The sequence below is a fragment of the Juglans microcarpa x Juglans regia genome, chromosome 3D (genome assembly GCF_004785595.1).
Source record: "Juglans microcarpa x Juglans regia isolate MS1-56 chromosome 3D, Jm3101_v1.0, whole genome shotgun sequence".
Classification (NCBI taxonomy): Eukaryota; Viridiplantae; Streptophyta; class Magnoliopsida; order Fagales; family Juglandaceae; genus Juglans; species Juglans microcarpa x Juglans regia.
This window is the reverse complement of record NC_054598.1, coordinates 3,857,220-3,882,306: the sequence shown is the minus strand read 5'-3', so window position 1 is coordinate 3,882,306 and position 25,087 is coordinate 3,857,220. Positions and strand designations below refer to the sequence as shown.

The following is a 25,087-nucleotide window of genomic DNA, read 5'->3' as shown; positions in this document are numbered from 1 at the left end:
CGCACACAGTCAACAGCGATGCATAAGGTCAATAGGTTTTTTTTTTGGTGAGGTCAATAGGATGAAATTAAGAATACTCCTCAAAATGAGTCATTCAAAACGCTGCACATCTGCAACCATCATTGATTCAATAAGAAGAAACATGATCTATATGTCAAACTGCATGGTAAAGAAATGATACATATGAGGGTTTAAAATTTTAAAGTTCAACTAAATCAACATAATTATCAGACCTCAAGAACCTGAACTCTGGGTTGGCTGACATTGGCGAGAAAGAAAAGGAACTTCGACCACTGTCCCTGTGACGTTTTCTCCAACGGTTACGGTGTCTCCCTCTGAAACAGTTTGCCTCTTGATGTAGCCTAAACCAAAATGCTCAGATTCCTTTCTTCCAGATGCATAACTTGTCACCTTTCCCAACTGCACGAAGTTCACAAATATCTTACAACTATAAAGTTTCCCCTAATTAATTTATTTATCTTTCACGCTAGAAGCAACCATGAAGTACAAGCTTATCCCAGAAAGAGTGATAACATCAAGGGTAAAGGTATAAAAAATATACAAATTATCAGCATTATGCATTAAACAAGTATATGAACGGCCACATTTGCATGAAAGATCTATCTGTAATTAATACATATTAATTTTGGTTTTCCAGAACTAATTTTTTTACAGGGATAATTGATAATTTTTATTCGGCTTTCACATAATAAGAATTTTGACGGGGAAATCAATAATTTTTTTTTTCTCTTTTCTAATTTTCTTAGGGAGCAAACATAGCATAATCGAGCTTTTTTTTTTTTTTTCCCTTATGGGTTATTGTCCAATTTTACAAGCATTGCAGTCATGACCAGCACCTTTTTCCCATCAAGTGTAATTGGGGTGCCAGGTTCTGCTGGCGCAGATAGACAAAGTCCCCAGAGCCTCTGCTTGACTCCATTGTATGTTATGAGTCTAGATATAGTCTCCTGTCCCTTGTAACACCCTGAAAAGATTAGAATTAGACCAGCCATCTTCTCATGTTTCTATGCAAATGATGTAATGGTACGGAGCTAGATACCCTTGTTTAGAGAGATGGAATTCCAGAGACCAGCCTCCAGGACATTAAATTCATTAGTAAGTTCTTTCTGAGGAGCCGGCCTTCCTGGCAAAATTTAAGTTGCAACAGGTAATTGATTACATAAACTGAAATATGAAAGCAAAACAACCCAGTCTAGAATTCTCACCACGAAGAACCCTTAGTTTTTCCCATGCATTAGAACCCATTGGGATAGCACCCTGAGAAAGAATAGTACTCCAGACGGATCCAGCAGCAGCTGGTGACATCAATAGAGAGAAACCTTCTTCAGAAATGACATTTCCCACCCCTATTGTAATCGGCATCCCACTTACCTGCAAATAAAAGGAGGATTCTGGTTAGGGTCGTTTGCAAACAATAAAGTACATACCACAAAATTACCGCTGTTCTTTGGCTTCCTATACTTCCATAATGCATTATTGCGGGTACTTACTCGTACTCACGATTTGAATGAGTGTAAATTTGATTTTTTTTTTTCGGTAGGGAGCGTGTCAAAATAAAAGTTTAAATTGAAAAAACACTTTCTGTAGAAATTTAATCCAAGCCAAAGTTCAACAATTACAGCTTTCATTATTTTTTTAAGGGAGCTATGATGTGGGATAATGAGGATACATCATTTTTTGAGTAAACAAAATTTTCAGACCATGAAAATTACAAAATCAGATGCTTGACTACAAGAAGAGAGTGAAAATTTCACATAAATAGATTTGACAACAGATGAGATGCTGAAAGTATGCCCAATAATCATCACAAGAGAATAAATCAATAAAACTTGATCTAGAAACAGTCTAGAAAACCGTAGAAACATACACTAAAATGTTGATGTGTGCCATATGCTTGTCCAACAAGATAGCCAAGGTTCAAGTCCTCCATTACCTGATCACATTCCCCAATTGTATGCAATTACACCATCAATTTCAAACCTTCAAAAGCATAATATGAAGTTCTGGAATAATGTTGAACTATATATGAGAAATTAGCATTCCTTACTTGATTGCTTTTGGGTCCCAGTAAAACAAACAAGCAAGTTTGCTTGGTGATGTCTTGAATCTCTACCTTGTCAGCAAGAAATATGTACCTAAAATTGAGTACAATGTAAAAGATTTACTGCATGGATCTTTTTATCTTGATAAAAATGATCAAAACCTTTGAATTATGAAACAGAAAGTAATAACTTAGGGTAAAGCACAGAAAAATGTACTGATTTGACTCAACTGAAAAAGACCTTCACTCAACCACCTGGGTCAGCTATAGGGACTGTTTTTTCACCATCTTACCCTGTTTAGACTATCAATCTGTTGAAAGCTTGTTTATACTGATCTATAACTTTGTGCTTTATAACTTAGATATTAAAAAAACTTTGAAGTACATATTTGTTGGCCTTCTTCTCGTCCTTGCTGTACCCCCGCAGCTTGAAACCAAATCACTCATCCACACCAAAGCATTAGCTATCTTTATATCACGTTACCAATTATTTTAACGAACTCTCTCACACCTCGTATCCATTGTCAAATGATTTAATCTCTAGCTTTTCACAAAATTTTTTTGATAACTGATATTAGTCTATTTCCAATATTTCCCTGTCTTTCTGCAAATCCACATCAATCTGCATTAAACTATAAAGATATTGGGATAACGCTGTCTCTTCACATTCAGCGTGTTCTTGTACTTATATACAGAACGCTATAATTTTATCAGCATACGAGGGACAGGGGACTGGATCTATTCATCTTCTAATTATCAGCACTAAAAATCACTTTCCACAAAGTATGGACAAGCAGAGTTTATCGTGCTGACAGCTAAAAGTGTAAAATACTGATTCAGTGCTTAGCAAAGTTCGGAACATGTTTTTCTAAACCCGATGCTACTGTTTCAACCTTATCAGATGGTTAACAGAAAATCTTGAAAAGGACCTCTATATTATTTATGGGAAGCATGTATAATGACAAGAAAACCAATATCCTGGTTATGATCATTCATTGTGGTGTAAATGTAGAACTCCCTCATCAGTCTGCTTGAGAAATGAAGTGTGTATATATAATTGTTCTGGTAACAGATCGTACAGCAGCTACAAGTTTTGCTGATTCAAGGATACAACAAACACTTCTCTCTCTCTCTTTTTTTGTTATACCAACCACTAATACTACTACTGGTAAATAATAAATAATAACAACATACATTAACAAGATGCACTTACTTATTCAGCATTTTGATTATGCTTTGGCAGGTCTCCGGTGAAACCACTAATGTAACTGCATTTTTCTGTGAATACAAATAACCAAAAAGAAAAAAGGAGAAATACGGGTCAACAAAAGACCAAGATTATTACAACACGGAAAAGCCAACAGCCACATGAGAGTCATGAAGGTTACCATGATCCATGCATGCGCAATATCAATCGTCCGAGCTGTTGGTGTAACAAAAACAGTGTCACATCCCTACGGATTCCAATGAGAAATCCTATTATTTTAGCCTGTACGACTGTACAATATAAGAATAGAGTTTAAGGGAACACAAATGCAATCAATAATGACAACCAAAACCCACCTGTCCTTCATGAAGACATTCAAAATTTGCTGTGCTTTGGTTATGAAGAAACTGGATACGGTCTTCTCCACTGACTACATGTCCGTTGAACCCACGTTATTTACAGCACAAACTTTAACATTTTTTGTGTGTGTGTACTGCAATGAGTAGGATATATATATATATATATATATATATATATATATATATCGTGCAATATCAAGATTCGGCACTATTTTGCATATATGGTGCTCAACCGCCAAGTGTAAAACCTCTAATATCCAGACAACAAATACACCAAAACTTTAACAATACAAAGAGTACTTTGAGTTGCATGCAAAGACGACAATGAAAATGTCAAAAGTCAGAATAAGGCAGTTCCCGAACATGTAATTATATTGTGTCTGATAAAATATCAACATCTAGAAGACTAGAAACAATTTCTTTTCCACTGGAAAGTGATGCACGATAACAAGAAGGTGAAACAGTAAACAAGGATTAGGGATAAATATGAAGCATTTTGTTTATGAAGAGGCAAGGCACTGATCAATCTACAACGACATACCACATAATTAAAATGGCTATCATCTATGATTTTATATATTAGAAAGTTGAAGATAGTGCTAATAAAATGTCATTATAGAAATATAAGAAAAGTGCGTACCTCTTATCCGTCCAAAATGTGAAAGGTCCACAACCTATGACATCAGAAGTCAAAAGGGATATCAACATGCTCAAGAAAAATTAGAAGTCAAAGACTAAAATGCTAAGAGTGCACTAAAATAAAAAGGTTCAAAGACTGCATCCCATCTGATAAAACTTGTGAACAATCGCACTTCAATATATTCCACAAGAACCACATGAATTAAATCATTCAGAACCACATAACCATCAATTTGTAATTAGGTGATACAGCTAACTAAGCCCAGGCCCAAGCCCAGTGCCTGATAGTATTAGTTTTTTTTATCAGTAAAAAAAAAACCTTTATCAAACATTTTTTATAAGGCAGAGCTAAACTCTTTTGATAAGTACAAGAGCTAAACTAATTTGCATTGTTGCTTCCTTCGAGTAGATACAGTTGTGACAATACTTGTCAATGGTTATGCAAGGCAATACATTGCAATTGACAAGTATTACCACAACTATAACCATTTGAATGGAGTGTGAAAGGAGGGAGGGACATAATGCTTAGAACAGCAACCTAAAAACTTCAAACTGAATGCAAGTTATCGGTACCTCCAGTCAAAGATTTTACTTCACAACCGTTAGAGGATCCAAGTTGTGGTCGAGTGTTCGGATGAGATAAACTAAAGTCAATGTGATCTAAACTGGAGAATTTGAAGAGGACTTGGCCAGTTACGCAAAATACCATTGCATGAGGATCATATAAGAATATAACCCTTTCCTCTCTTTTTTGTTCCTCGATAACCCTTTCCTCTTAAACATACACAAATAAGCAATATCACGAAGAAGAAGAAAAAAGAGCAAAATGGGTGATGATTTACAAACTTGATAAAAATCAAATACGCACCACAACACCATTATCAGCGGCATCTAACGCTTCATCATCATTATTAAATGTTTCGATAATGCCATCATCTGAAACCTTTGCACCTGCAAGCGTAACAGTCTCCTGCAAAGAGTAAAGGTTATCTTGTAGCGCAATTAAATTCATTACAGTCACAAAGTTTCAATCCGTCTTTATCAATTATGAGTCAGAAAAATAAGATTGAAAAAAAAAAAAACTTTTTCTTTCACGCTACATAAGTCACAAGGTACAATACTCACACTATGCGAAATTCGAGTGTACAAACTTGTGAGCTCAAGGTACGCAATACACAGTGTTCATGTGGATGTATAAACTTGAGAGCTCAGGTTACATGACACTAACACTGTGTTTGGGAGTTTACATGGAAAAGAAAAGTACGATATATGATTTATTTCTGGGGAAAGAAACAAATACAAAATGGTAGGCATCGTTTATTATTCTGATTTTCTTTCTTTCTTTTTCTACTCTGTTTTCCGTAGAACCAACCTAACAAAATCACGAGAGAGAAAGAGAGAGAGAGAGGGGCGCATACGAGGAGGTCGTGATCAATGGGAGGTGGTGAGAGGTCGAAGGGCAAGGCAGCAAGTTTAGAACCGCTACTTGTGGAGGAGAGGCTGATAAGGATTTTCGTCGGCGTTTTCCTCTTCCAAAACGCACCGCTTTGGAGGTGCAGATGAGACCGGAACGATGAAAAGGGGCGACATGGAGAGGAAGTAACGGATGGGATTGGGAGGGTTGGGCTGCCGACGGTGACGAGACGCTGAGCTGCCATCACCGGATATTATTATTATTGAACGGACTCTGCCCTTACTTTGATGCGCAAGCAGAGAGCTATTTTATGTCATCCTGTTCCTAAATTTCGTTATTTTATGTTTTTCAATAAAGAAAGGAAAATGCTTGTCCCATATTTTTGTTCTTTAAATTTAACTTTAACCATTATGTATTTTAATTTTTTTTCTGTTAAAAAAGTGACTACAAATATATTTATGTATTTTTTTAAAATATTTAAAAGATAATTGAAAGAAAAAGGAAAAAAAATGCATTTACACTGGGAAAACACGTTGGACGGCAGAGCAGCATCGTTTATAAAGAAATGCTAATTCCTTAATTTATACAACTCACTTTATCCCAAGTTGAGATAGCACCACCTATAGCTTATTAAAAAAATTTAAAATAGATATTCAAAAGAAAAAAAAAAAAAAAAAAAAAGAGTAAGACTAAGATTCAAAATTTTATCTATTCTTTTATGTTTATGTTTACACTTATACAGAGAGAATTATAAAAAGAAAATTTATAAACAAAATAAGTTTTACACGTACATCAAATTATCAATAAAAAGTTACAAATGCTTTTTGTTTTGTTTTGTTTTGTCTTGTCCTCAGTTTTTGAGACTCAGTTATAAAAGCAAGTGTCCCAAGGCAAACCATGTGGGTGTATAACATATTTTCCCTTCAAATAATATGAGTAAAGTGAATGCGAATTCCTGTATCACTCTAATGCCCTTGAATAACATTCATTATCAGGTTGCCTAAAGAGAGAAATAAAAATAAAAGGGGAATCTGGTAGCTGGTAGTGGGAGTAGGAGGAGGCTATTAGTATTACCAAATCATACTCGAAATACCAGGACACACCCTGCAACTTATTTTGCCATCAGGTAATGTCAAAATCGAAGCAAATAACCGTTCAAATGGCACAGATGACAGATCCTAAAATACAATCTCGCCAATCCAACACATCAAATACCCTCCCAGTCCTTGGATAAATGAACTACGTCTGACCTGTGACATATTCCGATGGTCATTTCTGTACAAGTAGGTGTATATCCAGTAAACCGTGTACTATATATATATATATATATATATATATATATATATATATATATGCTATTCAACATGCATATCTATTACAATCTAACACTAACAAAGCACCACGCAAACCGTTTACGCTATCGCACATTTTGATTTGCAGGATTGTCCTGCCCAGGAGATTCAGTAAAAACTTGTCCTTGCTCTCTCACATCTCTGAACATGGAAAGGAATGAGTTCAAACCTTCAGAAGAGGCCCCTCCTAAGATCCATAACAGAAGCGAACTGAATGAATTCATATTCCCAGGGTTGGGACCATTATCTGCTTGCTGTAGGTTAGGTTGTCCAGGCATCTGCATGGGGTTCCCTACCCTGTTTTCACTTTCTGCCTGTTCCTGAAGCCCAGAAACGTCTACTCCTCCATTTGCTGGCATTGCTTGGTCAGATCCAGGTCTCAAACCAGTCCCCGAGGTCAGGTCTGGGGAAACGGCACCAGGATTCCTTGTGTTCAATCTTGTGATGTGCAAAGTAGATGCAAGGATGGTTGAGGAGGTTATGTGGAAGTCTGGATGCTGCTGAAGCTGTGATCGACGGTTTTGCATAAACCTTTGTAAAGCAGGTACCTAAGACCAGATTGGCACAGTATTAGTGATCAACTTGACGTGAGGAAAATGAGATACAAATTTGTAACTAACAAAAATATGAACTGGGCCGTAAGAAATCTTCAAGGGTAGCCACTACAACTCTATTCTCATCTTTTCGGCAAGTTTTTCATTAAAAAAGCCGTAACTGTATCTGAACCGACTATGCTATAAAATAAACAGTCTCATTCTCCAAAGATTCTGATGGTTTCAACGTGTCTTAATGCATAGGACCAATAGGATATTCAACAATTTGTCACATGCAATAATAACCTCATATGACTACTTGTTTTATAAAAAGAAAAATAAAAAGCCACGCCAATTCATAAAGTATTTGTTTTTTTTTTTTTTTTTTTTTGGGGGGGGGGGGGGGGTGTTAAAAGAGATGGAATTTAGAGGCAGATACAATAACTTTTACCTCGAATCGGTTCCAGAAGTAGAGAATGAGGTGCAGCATAAATGCTGCTGCTGTAGAGAGAGCAAGATATGAAAAACCTGGAGAAATCATTCAAGCAACATTTTAAGGGGAAAAAAGGAGCTTCTGCCCGAAGAATAATCCAGAAAGTGATAGGGTCATACCATAAGCATAGGAAAAGAAATAAATGTGAAAAACCAGAAAGTAGAGCAAAAAGAAGCGAGGAAAGAACTTCATTGATATTGGCGTCCGGACACTGCAAGATATTAGCAAGCACGCCATATTAGAAAAGCATGACATGTAATACAGCGGCAACACAGCAAGCCCACAGACTCACAAGCATACACAAACACAAACTGTGTTTGTGTGTGTGTGTGTGTGTGTGTGAGAGAGAGAGAGAGAGAGAGGTGGCCAGTGTAGTGTATGCTAGATGCAGTGCTAATTAGTCATAGAGATGATTGCTAAACCAGTGTCGATCTGTTGCCACTCAGAAGCCACAACAATCCACATTTCCATCATTGCTTATGCAAGAAAAGAAAAGGCCCAGATATTGGTGTAGGTATGCCTCTCAGGTAAACCAGATTCATTTACAGCCCCACTGAAAATTACGAGCAAGCCCATACCTCCAGATGCTAGTCATAATAAGTCCAGGAATAAGGAAGGTCTGCACAAAATATCCAACCACAACTATAACCCCATATGGCCTGACCTGATTCAAAAAGTTCACCCCACGGCAGAGCCCATAGGATTCACCCATGGAACTAAACCCCTGGGGAGACTAGCACAGCAACCCACCGCCATGGCCTCCCACTTAAATCGCAGTTTGATCCCAGGGGGAATTGAACTTGACATGGGGCTCATGCACAAGTTCGCCCTTACCACTTGGGCTACCCAAGGGTGGGTCCAATTCAAAAAGTAAACTTCTTAATTGAATAGTGTACAAAATTCGTAAGAAGTCAAGACAATATTTTTGCCTGCAACAAAGCCATCAGATTGGCTACTTTATCCCAACAGAAGGCTACAAAAATCACTACTTAGCATACCCTGCATACCCAATCAGTCCTATATAATTTATATGATATGGGAGAGAGAGAGAGAAACCTGATTAGTGTAAAGAGTTCACTCAACCAGACAAGAATCAAGACCATGAAAGCCAACAGCTGATCATCATAAAACTCGAACAGAAAAAATAGGATACCTATCATAATCTGCAAAAGCCAATTTAGAAATCTGTTAGTCAAAGCCCTACAGCTATCCTGGAAGAAGTTAATACTAATAAGTTATGAAAATATAAGTGGCTTGGTAGAATCTTCATAAAGGATAAATACTGATCAAAATACATGCTTACCGGTACAAAGACAAGCGATTCAATTACATGCACAAAGATTAGTTGAAATGTTGGAAGCCGATGTCGAGCATGGTGTTGAAGCTGCACTGCAATAAGTTGCCAAAAGAGCAATTTTAAGGGAAGGCATGAGGAAGAGGATACATCTGAAAACCTATTGCAAGATATAAGATGACAAAAAAAAAAAATGTAATCAGCCAACCTGTAAACTTCAGCATGCGACTCTGTGTCTCTCTTAATGTAAATGAAACTGACATTGTAGTCGTAAAGAACACAAACAGCGACATCATAAGCACGCCACACTTGGTCACCAGGTAGTCTGCAGGGAAGCCAAAGAATGCCACAAGTTGAGCAAAATTTGAAACTGGAGTTCGAGAAAAAAATTAAAAAGAATGATTCGTCCAATTCATGTCGACAGTATTTATTAAAAAAAAAGTAGTCAAAGTATAACTTTTTTTTATAGGTAATCAAAGATATTGTATTTATAGAAATAGGCAAAGCCCAGGTCAGAAAGTATACATGAAAAAAGCCTAACTAGAGGTTACAATAGAAAGAAGAAGATTATGAGTACTAAGTCCATTACAAACTATAGTCCCCGCCAATAGGAACAAAGACTTAAAAAAGAAAACTTTAAGCTCATCCATTGTTCTCTCTTGATCATCAAAACATCTAGCATTTCTCTCCCTCCAAATACACCAACACATGCATATTGGTACCAATCTCCACATTGCCGCTACCTGAGAATCTCCATGTAGTCCTCTCCAGCTTGCAAGGAAATCCACTAATCTACAAGGCATAACCCAAGACAATCCGACTCTTGAGAAAAAATCATCCCATAGCACCTTGGCTACCTCACAGTGTAAAAGCAAATAATCAACTGACTCCTCATGCTTCTTACACATACAACACCAATCTAGGACAATAACCCGTCGTTTCCTCAAATAATCTGTGGTGAGAATCTTGTCCAAAGATGTTCTCCAAACAAAGAAAGCTACTTTTGAATGGGCTTTCTTCTTCCATATGCTCTTCCATGGGAACAGACATTCTGGAGTTCGTGAGCTTTTGGTAAAAAGAACTGACTAAGAAGATACCTTTCTTAAAATGATTCCAAAGCATCTTGTCTCCGGAGCGCCCTGGAATACTTGCGGAATATAATGCCACAAAGAACTCCGTAATAGACTCCAACTCCCAATCATGGGTTGCCCTAATGAAGTCAATATTCCATTGAGGGGTGCCATTTGAAAAGGTCAGAAGATCGGCAATCGTTGCCTCCTTTACTCTGGCAAGCGCAAAGATGGTAGGGAAGATATCTCATAGACAATGGTTACCACACGATATATCAAACCAAAAAGGCACGCAAACCATCGCCTACAACAAAATGTTCATGTCCCCAGAAGATCCCCCAAAGGCTCCTTATGTTTTTCCACAAACCCACTCCATAAGTGCCACGTACCTCATTCGAGCACCATCCTCCCCAAGCTTCCCCAAACTGAGAGTCTATAACAGACTTCCATAGTGCCTCCCTTTCATTTTGGTACCTCCACAACCACTTACCCAAAAGAGCTTGATTGAATTTCATCAAGTGGCGAATCCCCAACCCTCCCCCAAAAATTGGGGTAGAAACAGTTGACCAATTAACCAGGTAGAATTTGAACTCTTCCCCCAATTCGCTCCATAAAAAATCCCTTTGTAGCCTCTCGATGCGGTTAGCCACTTTTGTGGGAAGCGGAAACAAAGACAAAAAATATGTGGGTAAGTTAGAAAGAGTGCTTTTAATCAAAGTCAACCTACCACCTTTAGACAAGTATAGCCTCTTCCAAGTAGCCAATTTGCACTCCACTCTTTCAACTACATCATTCCAAATCCTTTCAGATTTAAAAAAAGCACCCAATGGTAAGCCAAGATACTTCATAGGAAGCGAAGATATCTTGCATCCCAAGGTAGTAGCTAACATCTCCACACCGGGGGCAGCCCCCACTAGCACTATTTTCGACTTTGCGAGGTTAATGCTCAAACCTTACACAATAGCAAAACAAAGGAGTAGTGCCCTCAAGTCTTGGACTTGACCAAGGTGAGCACCACAAAAAATACGCGTGTCATCAACAAATAACAAGTTAGAAATGTTGAGATCGCCATTCCCTATCGAAAAACCATGGAGTAACCCACCATCCACCAGGCCCTCAATCATCTTGCTGAGAGCTTCCATGGCAAATAAGAAAAGTAGAGGAGAAAGCGGATCTTCCTGTCTCAAGCCACGAGAGGAGTTGAAGAAACCCACCGGTGAACCATTTACCAAGATAGAGAACCGAGTTGAAGAGATAGAAAATTCTACCCATTTCTGCCATTTCCCCCCAAAACCACATCTTCCAAGTTAGTAAAGAAGGAACTTCCAGTTAACATGATCATATGCTTTCTCTATGTCTAACTTACAAAGTAGCCCGGGTTCTCTAGACTTCAATCGACTATCCAAGACTTCATTTGCGATAAGTACGGAGTCTAGAATTTGTCTACCTTTGACAAATGCATTTTGTGGCTTCGAGATTAGTTTTTCCACCACCGAGCTTAGTATATTTGCTAAAACTTTGGATAGAATCTTGTACATCCCATTCACAAAACTAATGGGACGATAGTCTGTCACATCCCTACACCCCACCTTTTTAGGAATGAGGGCTAAAAAGGTGGCATTGAGACTCTTTTCAAAACTAGCATTAGAATGAAATTCATGAAAGACTTGCATAATATCTTCCTTGACCACCGCCCAACAAGCTTGAAAGAAACCCAAAGTAAACCCATCCGGACCAGGAGCCTTATCATTTGCCATACCTTTGATAACATTGCCCACTTCCTCTTCTATAAATAGCCTTTCTAACCACCCTGCACTCTGCTGGTCTAATGTGGAAAAAGACAAACCATCCACTCTCGGTCTCCAATTATGCTCTTCAGATAAGAGTTGTTGATAGTATTGTTCAATATGGTTTCTGATAACCATCTGATCCAAAGAAGCTACCCCATCTACCATCAGTGTATCAATAGCATTGTTCCTCCTGTGAGAGTTAGCCATCCTATGGAAGAATTTCGTGCATTTGTCCATCCTTAAGCCAGAGTACCCTAGATTTCTGTCTCCATGAAATCTCCTTCATCAAAGTAACCCTTTCAAGATCAGCAACTACCTGGCTCTTACGAATTTTATCAAGTTCAGAAAGGGTTCTGGCCTCCTCCCCGCCTTCCAGACCCTGAAGTTCCTCCATAAGAGAATGCTTCTGCTAAAACACATTGTCAAAAACTTGTTCATTCCATTGCTTCAGGTCCTGTTTCAATGCTTTCAACTTTTTTGCCAAAATGAAACTTGGAGAGCCGTGGAAAGTATAGGAAATCCACCATTGTCTAACCCTGTCTACAAAACCGTCATTTTAAGCCACATATGCTCAAATTTAAAATACCTTATACCCCCTTGGATGCCTCCACAATCTAAAATGATGGAGAAGTGATCAAAGCATAAGCGAGGTAACCTTCTTTGAGCTACATCTGGGAAGTGAGACTCTCAATGGGGGGTTAGCAAAAATCTATCGATCCTTGACCATCTATTGATCCTTGACCAGGATGGACAATCTCGGTTGTAGGACCAGGTAAACATGCCTCCTGATAGAGGAATGTCCGTGAGCTCCTATTCTGAAATAAAATCAGAAAAATCTCTCATAGCTGAAGTGATGTGATGAGCTCCCAACCATTCACTTGGAAGGCAAGAAGTATTAAAATCCCCCCAAATGCAACTTGGTACCTCCCACCAACTAATGACTCCAGCCAGTTTTTCCCATAAAATCTTCTCTGAATCAATATTTGGGCCCTACACACTAGCAAAAGCTCATTTGAAGCCGTCTTCTAGATTAACAAAAGAGCATACAACCGAGAAATCACCCATACACTCCTCCACCCTTTCCACCACCCTTGTGTCAAACATAATTAAGACTCCCCCATAAACTCATTTTGATGGTAGGTAAGACCACTCAATATGTTGACCTCCATAAGCTGCGAACTACTTGTCTTGTAATAACTTCCAACTTAGTCTCTTGTAAGCATATGATGTCCCATTTCCATTGGTGAAGTAAATTTCTAACTTGGAGCCACTTATTAGGTTCATGGCGAAGTAAATTTCTAATTTGGAGCCGCTTATTAGGATCGTGCAGCCCCCTCACATTCCATGATATTATTTTCAGCTTCATGGGACAACCATTTTGCCCCTCCCCTTACTATGCTCCCGAGTAGAGCTCTTCTCACCTCCATCCTCTTTCATTGCCCAAACTAGCTTTTTGAGTTCTCTTTCCCTTTTTTTGGTTGAAGCCAAGGATTGATCGGACTTGGATTGGGTATTCACAGCCTCTACAACTGTAAGTAAGGCCATAAATTCAGCTTCGAAATCCCTGTAAGAAATTCCTACCATATTCTTAATGTCCATTGCTCTCTGGACAACTCAATCTGACACATTGGGATGAAAGGAGTAGAGTGGAGTTGGTTCATCCTCCCCACCCCTATTAGCAGTGAACAGAACCAACGGGCCAACATTTTCAAAGACATAGGGCTCTTCTACCATCGCAACACCCGAAGAAATAACCTGATCCGACACCTGCTTTTCTACCATCTCCAACAAAACACTTTGTGATAACTCAAGGACTACGAAAGAGTTTTGGCCAACGAGGGTTTCGACCACCGGATTCAAGGCATCTTCCTCCCGAGCCGAGAAAAGGTCACGGTTGCAACCCAAGGGTGCAACAAGGCAGATCGGCCCTCTCTAAGACGATGTTGAGCCTCTGATGTCCTGAGAACAGACGGCAGCATCATTTATACCCAGCCCTATCGATGATATCGACAACATACCCTTAAGTCGCGCACTGTCAGTGCCAGTAGGGTCAACGGTGTCAATGTCGGTAGGGTCGCCGAGGTCCAGCGACATTTTTTGTGGTACCGGCAGGGGTGCCAACCGGCTTAGGCTACACGAGCCTGAGGTGGAGGCTCAGGCCAGAGTGGAGGACTTCGGCCCCCAAACAGAGTTGATGGGCATCGTGGGCTTCCCATTTACGGGCCCAACCCAGTGAGGAAGGCCAACGGCCTCTTCATGCTTCCCAGTCCCCTTCCCAGCCCCAATCAACTTTCCTCATAAGAGTAGAAATTTCTTCTAAAAGACCTAAGAGATGGTCTCTGACCTCCCAAGGCACTCCTTCTATGTCGCCCAACATAGGACTTGCAACAGAGGCTCCCATATCACCCTTGTCAGCTCTGCTATAAAGATTTCCTACGCTACCTAGCCTTTCACCCATTATCTTATTCATGTCGGCCACTGTAACAAAATCACTCCTTGCCGGCAAACACAGTGCCGCTACAAAAGATCCATCGTTAGAGGGCGGAAGACTCTTCCTCCAAGTCTCTAGCTGTCTCCCTTCTCGAATGTTGGCTGGCGAGTTTGCCCAAATGGTAAGCAAAATCCTCCCAACCACTGCCCTTCAAGCCTACAACGACCATCATCGATCCCCTCTTCTTCTCAAACCCAAGTTCTGCCGAGTGCAAGAAGCACCCCCTAGCATTTACGTGCCTTTGAATGGCAAGGACTCCGTTTCCCATCCTCTTTTGCCTAAAGAAAGAATCCTGTCATCGAGAGGCTAAGCCTTCCTCCACCATCTAGACCACCCATGTAGCCAAAGCCCTACTTACTACAATGGACGTGACCAATCTTTTGCTACTTTCAGTGATACGTATGCTACTACCCCCCCCCTTCTCTCCCACGAGAAAACAAAAGATTTTGCTTCCACCTTGAAGTGCCTAACAAACTCCATATACCAATACTCTAACACACTAATCACCAACTGGATAACACTCCAAACTGGACTACACACTAATCACCACAAGGAATTATTGCCATTGAAAGAGCAAAAAAACAAACGAAGCAAAAAGTGTACGGAGAGAAAAATCCAAACTTGCTAGTAGTCAAAGTATAACAATCCACCAATCTTGAAAACATAAATCATGGGTACCATAACCAGGACAAAATATATGGAAGGATTCTGAATATCACACTACACAAGTCTATTCATAGGGTAACCTTTTTTTATATGTGTCTATTCACAATATACCTTTTTTTTTATAAGTGTCTATTCACAAGGAAACTTCTTTAATATTCATGACTTCTGCAGATTACGAATAAATAGACTTTCAAGTATGCCAAGATCACTCATTTCTTGATGCAAAAAAACAGCCCAAGTATAATAATATTTTTTTTACAAGTAATAAGAAATTTATTAATGCAAGTAGATAGGCATAGCCCAAGTACACATAAAGTATATAAGCAAAAACACCTAAATACAAGCTATGAAACTAGGAACTAGCAAAGTCTAAAAAGGAAACATTTAAAGAATCCCCATTCAATACAAGAATTTTTTACCAAAAACAAAGAGTTCGAAATAAAAACTCTCTAAATACCAAAAATAATATATATATTTTCTAAAATAAGTTAAAAAACATTAAAAAAAAGTATTTATAATATTAAAAAACAGTGAATTGACCAAGTGGTATTTTCATTCAAACTAAGTTTAGTATTTTTTATAAAATACCCGATAAACAAAAATATTTTTTCTAAAATAAGTTAGATGTAAACTATTCGACAATGAATAGCATACTTATCAAAAGAAGAATGATTTAAGTAGTGTGTTTTTTCCACCTTCAAAGTAATCTTTCAGATCCAAGATTACTCTTCCAGCATCAGATAACAATGATAATAAGATTAACTAAGAGGTGATAGCTTATAGACTTAACAATATACCAGATTAAGCAATCCTCATATTCAAGGAACAGAAGTATCTGACTTGGTGATTCAGGTGCCATAATACACAACTTCCCATAGAACTATTATTACACTCCTATTGCTGATCAAAAAATTGATTACACAGATTGAAACACAAAAATCCATTGCATAATTGGATATCCAATGAATGATAACATTGCATGAATATAGAATAGAAATCATAAGCCAACAAACCTCCAAATCTAGCAGGACCTTCTGGGGGTTCTTGAGGATAACTAAGATTATAAAACTCCTTTGTCTGATAATTATAGAGATAACCTGCATATAAAACATGCTTAGACACAATAGAACCATTAACTGAATCACGCTTGCCTCACAAAAAATCTACTACTGGATTCTATCCATGCTTTATAATACCGGCAACACACTATGATAATTCAAAACAGATGGATCACATCCAACCGACCATCAGAAGGGTGGTTCTAGACGTAACATTTACATTGCAACGTAAAAATTTCAAAATAAAAAATCAACCATGCTTCAATACTTCTGCTGGTAATCCTGGACATTTAAAAGAATCAAAGCAATGCAGGTCCATGCATGTATGGAACTGATAGCACCATACATTCATGTAAACATCAAAAGAACGCCACTTACAGAAGTATGATAATTTAAACTAGAGCAATGAGGATGTTGAAAAAGACGGAACAAACAGCTATTGATAAATTCATATTATATGGAAAATTGTTCTGTATCATAAAAGGGCATCATAGACTAGATCGTAATACATGATAAGTTGGCTTCCGTCCACACATGTAAACTTAGAGAAGACAAGAATTATCAAGTATTGATTTCTTTATAAAAATAATCACGTATTAAATAACAAAGACGATAACCGATAAGCTAATCTAATCTAACAAAGTGAAGGAGACAAATCTCTTGCAATCCATAAAGAAAAGAAGATTTAAAAATAAACAAGTAATGTGATCCATTCAAATATATGTGCGCTACCTTGACCAGGAGAAGTCAATAAACTATTCATCAAAATAGTATCATATCCAACGATGCTGTTTATGAGCAGTTGCTGCCACCTGGCAAAAAGAATATATCAATTTAGTTGCTTTCTAACATCCAATTGCTATACATATATGTATACAACTCAACAGATAAAAGTACAACAAAACGTTGGCAAAATTGTTTACAATGAAACAAAATGGTGATGTAAATGCCTGTGTTAACTTATTTAAAAAAGGCTGTGTTAAGCTTTCAGCTGATCTCAACCAAGCACAAATCTAATTGTACACCATAGTTAAAACCTTAGTATTATGCCTAGGCAATGCTAGGACATTATCTTCCTAAGAAAGCCTTGACAGATTGTATCAAACCAACTCTAAACCAACAATTCTCAATCTGGACTCCACGTCTCATATGGCACACACTTGGGTTCCACAAAGATTTTCTTTCCCCTCTCTGATAAACTATACAGATTAAATTATCAAAACAGGCACCCATATCAGAATTAGAATTTTTTTTATATAAGAAGAATTTATTAATTCACATAATTAGGCAAGGATATCAGAATTAAAATTTTACTCGACAACAAAACTAATTAGAAAGCTGTAGTTAAAAAAATCTCACTTTCAGCCTCAAATCAAACCATGCAGACTATGGTATTAAGTTTCGTTCAGAAGATATAACCTATTCCCAAAACAAGAATGCCGAGCCGATATGCTGATGTTAACAGTACGAATCTTATGGCGAGACTTAGCTTCTTCAGGAAGCAAGAAATATCCCTGATTAGAATATTGGAAATATTAGATGACAAGAACCAATATGGAGACATTGATAAGATGTACTTGCAAATTATGGAATCAAAGCATGCAAGAAAATTTGATGAATTAAGGAGGAATAAACAAATAAGGTGAAAACTTACCTTTTCCTTGGTGTACATGTAAGTTGGTTCAAATGCTTTAATTCTCTTCTCGAGCCATTGCACTATCAAACAACATGAAATATATAACACAACTTTTAGGACATCAGAAGAACAGGGGGGAAGTAATCCTGGTCAGCTCATGAACTCTTACATTCTAATCAGATAATCACATGCATTTTTTGGGAAGAAATTTTCAAAGTTATGTAAAAGTAACAGTTAGGATAATTTTTTTCCTTTTTTCATAAGCAAGTACTTTCCAGCCCTAAGCAATACCACTAAGCAGAACGATAGCAATGGCCTGAATAGTGAAGGTGACCAAATACATTTATTTGAATTGACTTTTCTCCCAGTGTGATAGGGGACTCACAATCAAAACAAAAGCAACTTTAAGAGAATACAATTTCGCGTCAGTACCTAACTTTTTTCAGTATTTTTTTTTAATCGGTAAACAAGACTTACTTTTCAAGATTTTTTAATCAGTGACCTAACTTTTTCAGTTTAATCATAATCACTAAAGCTCTGCAACAAGATGGTATTGAATGAGTAGAACTAAAAAGATTGCTGTTTCACCTGCATATGAATTAAGCCTGTCCAAATGAAGTATATGCAACCACTTGGGAATATCAATATTCAGATGTATACCTGCAAGATTCTGTACAAGAAAATTCAAATTCAGCTGAGGAGACTTGGCCTTGATACAAGAAATAAAATGGTATAGGATTTCTCCATATAATCCACTAAGAAATCAAACAATTTTCAGAGCTGCATCAAATGTTTAAGGCACCAATCAATCATGCTGGCTGACAATAAAGAGAAATCAAATCCCCATCTGTTGAGAACTCTTCAAACCAAGGCCTAGAGTATGAAGAAGGCCAATATACAGCACATATAAAACATTTTCAGTAAGACCATAAAAAAACAAACAAGCATCGAATGAAATAATCTTACTAAATCAAAACTTCTACTTTATCTGACTCCCCATCCCACTTCCTCACTTTCCAATAATTCACCATTTTCCCCATTTACACCCGAGTTTCATTCTTTTTTTCAAGATAGACACTTATTTTTTTTATAAGTGAGACAGACACTTATATGTGAATAGATTAGATTTATTAAGCAAAAAATATGGGTACTTAGGCTCGTGCTGCATCTATATGCGTGACAATATCCTAACCCCAAGTCTGCATCCAGTATATCCTCAATAGATCACAAAAGTTGAGGAGATAATTGTAATTTCTATAAAGCACCCAGAGGCAGACAACTGTAACCAAGTACAAGCACGTGTTTCAAACAGAAACCTATAATCTCAATCAATAACTGACAAAGAAAATGACATGTTAGGATATTACGTGCTGATCAAGACAAAACGGGATTTAATAGCTACGAGTAAAGCAAGCAGAACCAATGTTGAGACTAGCTAATTCCATGATTTATTGTTAAAAAATGGAGCAACTCTATTGAATGCATATTAACTTAGCACTACATTAGGACAAGTTCTTGATTTACTCACCCACAACTTCCAGAAACTTCTAATGACCTGCATTGTGTGTCTCCAAATGAATAGCAAACGCTTGTACCACTTTTTGCCAAAGTGAAATACTGCTGCTCTAAATGTCTCTCTGGCAGATAAAGGGAAACTACTACGTCGCTCCTCTTTATCAGTTTTGACTGCATCATCAACTGTTGGCTTGGAGATTTGACTACTCATTGAAGGTTCTGCTTGGTTCTCAATAAGTTCAGTGTCGGTCTTCCAGAGTTTCCATGCTAGTTTGCCCCTTCTAGCACCAGAACCAATCCAATTTAACCAAAACTTTGCAGCCAAAAATGTCAATCCATCTCCATCCACATTTGCAACTTCTAATTTATCCGTCACAGTTTCTATATCAGGGACATCTATCACATTAGATTCAGTCTCATTCTGTGACCACAACCCTGCAGTAGTTATCTACACCACAAATTGACACGTTATAAACCACTGTTTGGCCAACAAAAGAAACAAAGCCAATATCATCTCACATACAGGACACCATACAATATTGATTTCAATATTTACCCACCAATCTATGAAACTCAAGTTCAAACTAAGTGCAATGTAATGATGTCAGGCCCACTCAGTAACTTTCCAATGTGGAGTAGTTGCAGAATCTCACAAATAAAACAAATGTATTGGAAGTACAAGATAATCCGTACCTTAATGTGAATAAGCTGGGCTTCTGTTGTCTCAACACCAGAGAGCTCACTTGAACAGCCAGGCTTCATATGCAAAAGAGAATAGATTTTAGATAGACGCCACAGCAAAAAACCTATATGCCTCAATTTAAGGGAGCCAAAGTGTAATCTCTGGAACCAGCCATTACCATGACAGTGAATCACTACCTTATATCATAAGTTAGAACAACATCACCTGGGAACTAAAACACTATGCAAAAGACAAGTTTAATGATAAAAACAACCAGTAGCTTGGGAAAAAGGGTCTCTTCTTCCATGCCTAGTCCAGAGTTCTTGGAAGAAAAATTATTTTTAAATAACATTTTAAAGTGAGATATTGTTTTGGTTTCCAAAAAGAAAGTGCAAACATTAGTTAACTTTATCAGCCTCCCTTGGCTAACTCTGACATTTTTATAAGAACTCCTAGGAGGAGAAGAGAGACCCAATCCCAAAATGCAGGCATTGAATATTAAGATCAGCATCTAATATCAGCATATGCACAAAACTTCCATTCTCCATTGAAAAAATGACTTGAACAAAAACTGATAAGTGACTTAACAAAGAAATATGATAATATCCTAAGACAAACTCCATGCCACTCATCTTTACAATTAAAAAGTAAAAGGAGTGTCGTCAAGTCTACAAGGAAGCATGCAAAAGAAACTTTCAAAAAAAGGCAAACATTTAAAAATTCAAGAAAATAAAGAAATGTTACATTTAAAAAAATAACAAAACTAATTTGATAGAAACTGGCCAATTAAGGACAATAATCTATAATTATCATTTCCCAAAACCACCAGCAATTAGGAAGATAAACAAACTACCACAGAATCATCTAGTTGAGGTTGATACGTCCATTACTGCAAACACACATAGAAATCATAATTGTGGTATAAATATTTGAACAGCCAGAAAATAGTATAACTAAAATTGCTTAACAGTTCCCAAATATGTTAATAAATGTTTTGCCTGTACTTCAAAATTAATGATTTTGCAATGCCCGCATGTCTATCCAGCCCATTTAGCATAAAGCAAGCTTCCAGCATAACATTTAGGAATTAGCTTCTCACGATTCATACCCAATTCATGAACTCATAGCTGCAAAATGCCCAATCTCATAGATGAAATCCTTCAATCATCAATAACACCATTTATTTTGTTCCAACCCTCATGATGGCACTAACATTGGCTCTCCCTCAAATTCCTATATACACCTAATGGATAAATCAAGACTAGTAGTCTAATCTACTTCTTTTCTCAAGTTCTTAGGGCTAACCACTAATGCGCATACTACCAGCACAGCGAGCCAATTCATCCATGTCAGGGAAAATAGTAGTGCCTGAAGAAATTCTATCCAGCACGACAATGAGACTACAACGGTCCAAGTTGATAGCATCCTGTCTTCTTTTTTCCATTTCTCTCCCTTTTTGTTTCCCCAAATATTTTAAATGTGAAAACCAAAATGGTTCTGCGAAAAAAGTAGAACCAAACCACAGAAGATAAAATAAATTTTAAAGAAAAAAAAAAGTAATGATAATTTCTTCCGCCATAAAAAAAAAGTCAACCGTAAATTGAAAATGGCAACAGAACTATCGCTGAACTGAAATTCAGAAACCCTAAGCGCGAACGAACAAAAGCATAAATCAAATTCGAGAATCATTTAGTGTGTACGTACGGAGTACCTGTTGAACGTAATTGGCGTGCATAACAACGAGAATACAGAACAAGGTGATGGCGACAAAAAGATAAAAGTACTCCAAAGCAGCTCTCAGTTTGGGCCTCAGCATCTGCGAGAATCGCTCTTGCACGCGTATGAACGTCTGCTCCGGATCCATCGCCCCCCTCTCTCTGTGCGATGGAATGAGAGAACGAAAACAAGGAATTTTCCCGAGGAAGTGACGTACTATTCCAAAGCTCTATTACTTTGAGTCAGACCGGGGACGCAGTTATTGATCCTCGGAGATACGTTTGAGGCGCCGCGTGAAAGCGTCTCCATCTTATTTTATTATTATAATTTTTTTAAAATTTTAAATATAAAATATAATAAATAATTAAATTCTTTTAAATTTTAAAATAATATTATTATTAAAAAATAATATTTTATTTAACTTTTAATTTTTATTTAAAATCACATCTTCTAGTCTTACTATCAAAACGAGATCTAAAATGAAAAAGGTCAAAATATAAATAAGTACTCGTGTTAGAGTAATGGCATTGGCCTGACCAAATGCTAGACCTAACTAAATTTTAGTGGTGGACAGCGAAAGCCCGCCCCTATCCGAATGTGCAGGTAGGCTATCCCGCACCACCTAGCTTGCCTACCCATGCCACCCCCACAAGGAGAATATCCAGCGGTGAGCAGGGCCCTGCCCAGCCCCCCCGCTCTGTCTCTCTTATATACAAAAAAATAAAATTTTAAATATTTATAGAAATATTTATTAAATAAATATATTGTATATAGAAATATATAATTTGTTAAAAACGTGAAGTTGTATTCAAGTTACTGGATTGTCTTGGCCTTATAGGCCAACGTTTTTATAGGAGGTCAAGACAATACAATAGTCATATTTAAGCAATGTGAGACTTACTATTTAAATCTCACATTACTTAACTATGATTATTGTATTACATTGACCTCCTATATAAACGTTGGCCTAAGAGGTCAAGGCAATACAAAATACAAGTCTAATGAGTTTAAATTCTTTTTATATTTATAAATTTTAATTATATTATAATTTAGATCAAAAAAATTGTTTAGACAAAAAATAGTTTTTAGACCCAATGGGTCATGTGGCATGGGCAGGGGGCGGGGTGTAGTACGATTTCGATCCCACCCTTAGCACTTGGGGGGGGGGGTTTGAAAACCCTTACCCCGCATGGTGTGGGGCGGGGTGCATGGAAGGGTTCACCCCACCCTGTACCATGAGAGTACTACTACTACTACCAAATTTTGGCTAAGTAGTTCAAAAGTGGTATGCATTGGAGTAGTCAAAATTCTAAAACTTTACTTTTGAGCTACAGTAAATTCATTCATTTCTTCAAATTTGATCAACTACTATTCATCTCCAAAATAATATTTTACTCTAAAAATATTCTCAATTATTGCTGTTAGATAATTAGCCTAAGGAGAAAAAATAGTTGAAAAATAATAATTTTAAGTAAAAATTAAATTATTAATTAATATATAGCATATATTTGTAAAATATAAAAATTAAAAAATTATTATTAAAATATATAATATTATATTATTATTTTGACTTTTAAATAAATAGTCTAATATAGATTAATCTATCCAATAATTTTGACTTTAGCCGAAATCTCAATTTTAGTCAAATTTTGAACTTGACAATAGTAGTCCATTGTTCTTTACCTGTTTGGTAAAAGGTTTGCTGCCGAGTTCGCCAAATTAATTAGGATTATGATACACTTACCACCCACTACAACTAGCTTACTACGCGGTCTCGCGCGGCTTTTATTTTTTTCCTTTCTCTGATGCTTGACAGGACTATCTGCTGACAACTTTTCTGCAAGATGACGTGATTTACTTCTGCAGTGTTAGAATGATGTACGTTTACTGAACTTCGCTTTTTCATTTTGAAATTCAAATCCCTCCTTGGTGACTTTCATTTTCATCTGGGCTCTCTCCCTCTCATGGCTTTCATTTTTATCTAAGCTCTCCCTTTCATTGTCACAAACCAAGAACGAACCTCCTGGCAGCGGTGTCAAAAGTGCGAACAAACCTCCCCAGCATCATCTAAGGGCCTCCGAACCTCTCCTAGCGTCGATGTCAAAAAGGCGAACCGACCTCCCCAGTGTTGTCAAAGGGCCTCCGAACCTCTCCTGTCATCAGTGTCAGACGGGCAAACCAATCTCTCTGGTGTCGTCAAATGTGAGATAAACACCATACCCATTCCTGAACCTCTCTCCCACACTAACTCTCTCTCTCTCTCTCTCTCTCTCTCTCTCTCACTCTCACACACACACACACACACACTCTCACACAAAAGCCTGGCGTTGCTACCTGGTTTGGCCGAACCTTCTCTCCCCTTCGATTCGTGTCTCCTGCGGCATGGCCACCGTACAACAGCGCATTCGAAGGTAAGAGTCCTTCTCTCTCCCTCTCAATCGACTCTCTCTCTGTCTCAAGTTTGGGCGATTTGGGCAAAATCACACTAGGGTCTATTGTCGTCGCCATGCACAACCCACCCTCCTGCTCTGTCAGGTAACCCCACAAAAATCATTCCCACTGACTTGCTCTATGAGATCCAATATTTTTGAAGTTGACTTTCTCTAGTAGAACCAATTTTTTCGAAGCTCACTTTTGTTGGGTTTCATTGGATGTGGTATTTCACTTGTATCTGGTATTTCACTTGTTATTGTTCTATCTAGACTTCTATTGCCTTGTTATATTCAGTTCAGTTTTCAGGATTTAATTACCCAATTTTTTTCGAAACTGACTATTGTTGGATGTGATATTTCACTTGTTTCTGGTATTTCACTACAAACTCTTTGGCTAGACTTCTACTGCCTTGTTGTATTCATTTCAATTTTTAGGATTTAATTGATGAGTTGTTTGACAAGAGATTGTTACCACAAAATTTTCTGAAATTTTGACATATAGTCTAAGTTCGATCATTAATAAAACGACTACCATCATATGCATTAAAAATAATTTTAATTGGGTAATGATATATTTATAATTTTTTACAGTTATTTTATAACTCATTTTATAAATAATTGTAAAAAACAAACTGATTGACATATATATCAGCGTGGAATATCACTTTATTTGGGATT

At 37.4% G+C, this 25,087-nt stretch overlaps 2 protein-coding genes across 4 annotated transcripts; both read right to left on the bottom strand.

Annotated features, from left to right (window-relative positions):
* Positions 1-86: 86 nt before the first annotated feature.
* On the bottom strand, positions 87-6,026 carry LOC121256257 (putative transferase At1g60990, chloroplastic). Its single transcript, XM_041156984.1, has 12 exons — positions 5,686-6,026; positions 5,136-5,237; positions 4,269-4,302; positions 3,626-3,699; positions 3,451-3,516; positions 3,276-3,340; positions 2,069-2,156; positions 1,889-1,954; positions 1,227-1,392; positions 1,061-1,144; positions 858-985; positions 87-420 (listed from the first exon to the last, which is right to left on the bottom strand). The coding sequence occupies exons 1-12, from the start codon at positions 5,923-5,925 to the stop codon at positions 235-237; spliced, it is 1,299 nt and encodes a 432-aa protein (XP_041012918.1). The 5' UTR covers positions 5,926-6,026; the 3' UTR covers positions 87-234.
* A 749-nt stretch (positions 6,027-6,775) lies between these two features.
* LOC121254927 (membralin-like protein At1g60995) lies at positions 6,776-22,275 on the bottom strand. 3 transcript variants are annotated; one of them, XM_041155167.1, is made up of 15 exons: positions 21,973-22,275; positions 20,273-20,335; positions 19,593-20,027; positions 18,653-18,734; positions 18,083-18,144; positions 17,848-17,942; positions 17,161-17,240; positions 16,384-16,467; positions 9,562-9,678; positions 9,363-9,448; positions 9,116-9,222; positions 8,179-8,270; positions 8,018-8,094; positions 7,002-7,581; positions 6,776-6,963 (listed from the first exon to the last, which is right to left on the bottom strand). In XM_041155167.1, the coding sequence occupies exons 1-14, from the start codon at positions 22,123-22,125 to the stop codon at positions 7,099-7,101; spliced, it is 2,016 nt and encodes a 671-aa protein (XP_041011101.1). In that variant the 5' UTR covers positions 22,126-22,275; the 3' UTR covers positions 6,776-6,963; positions 7,002-7,098. The 3 variants fall into 3 exon arrangements, with proteins under 3 accessions (XP_041011101.1, XP_041011100.1, XP_041011103.1); XM_041155166.1 differs by having other exon boundaries at positions 6,776-6,964; positions 7,005-7,581; XM_041155169.1 differs by having other exon boundaries at positions 6,776-6,964; positions 7,009-7,581.
* Between the last annotated feature and the right edge of the window lie 2,812 nt (positions 22,276-25,087).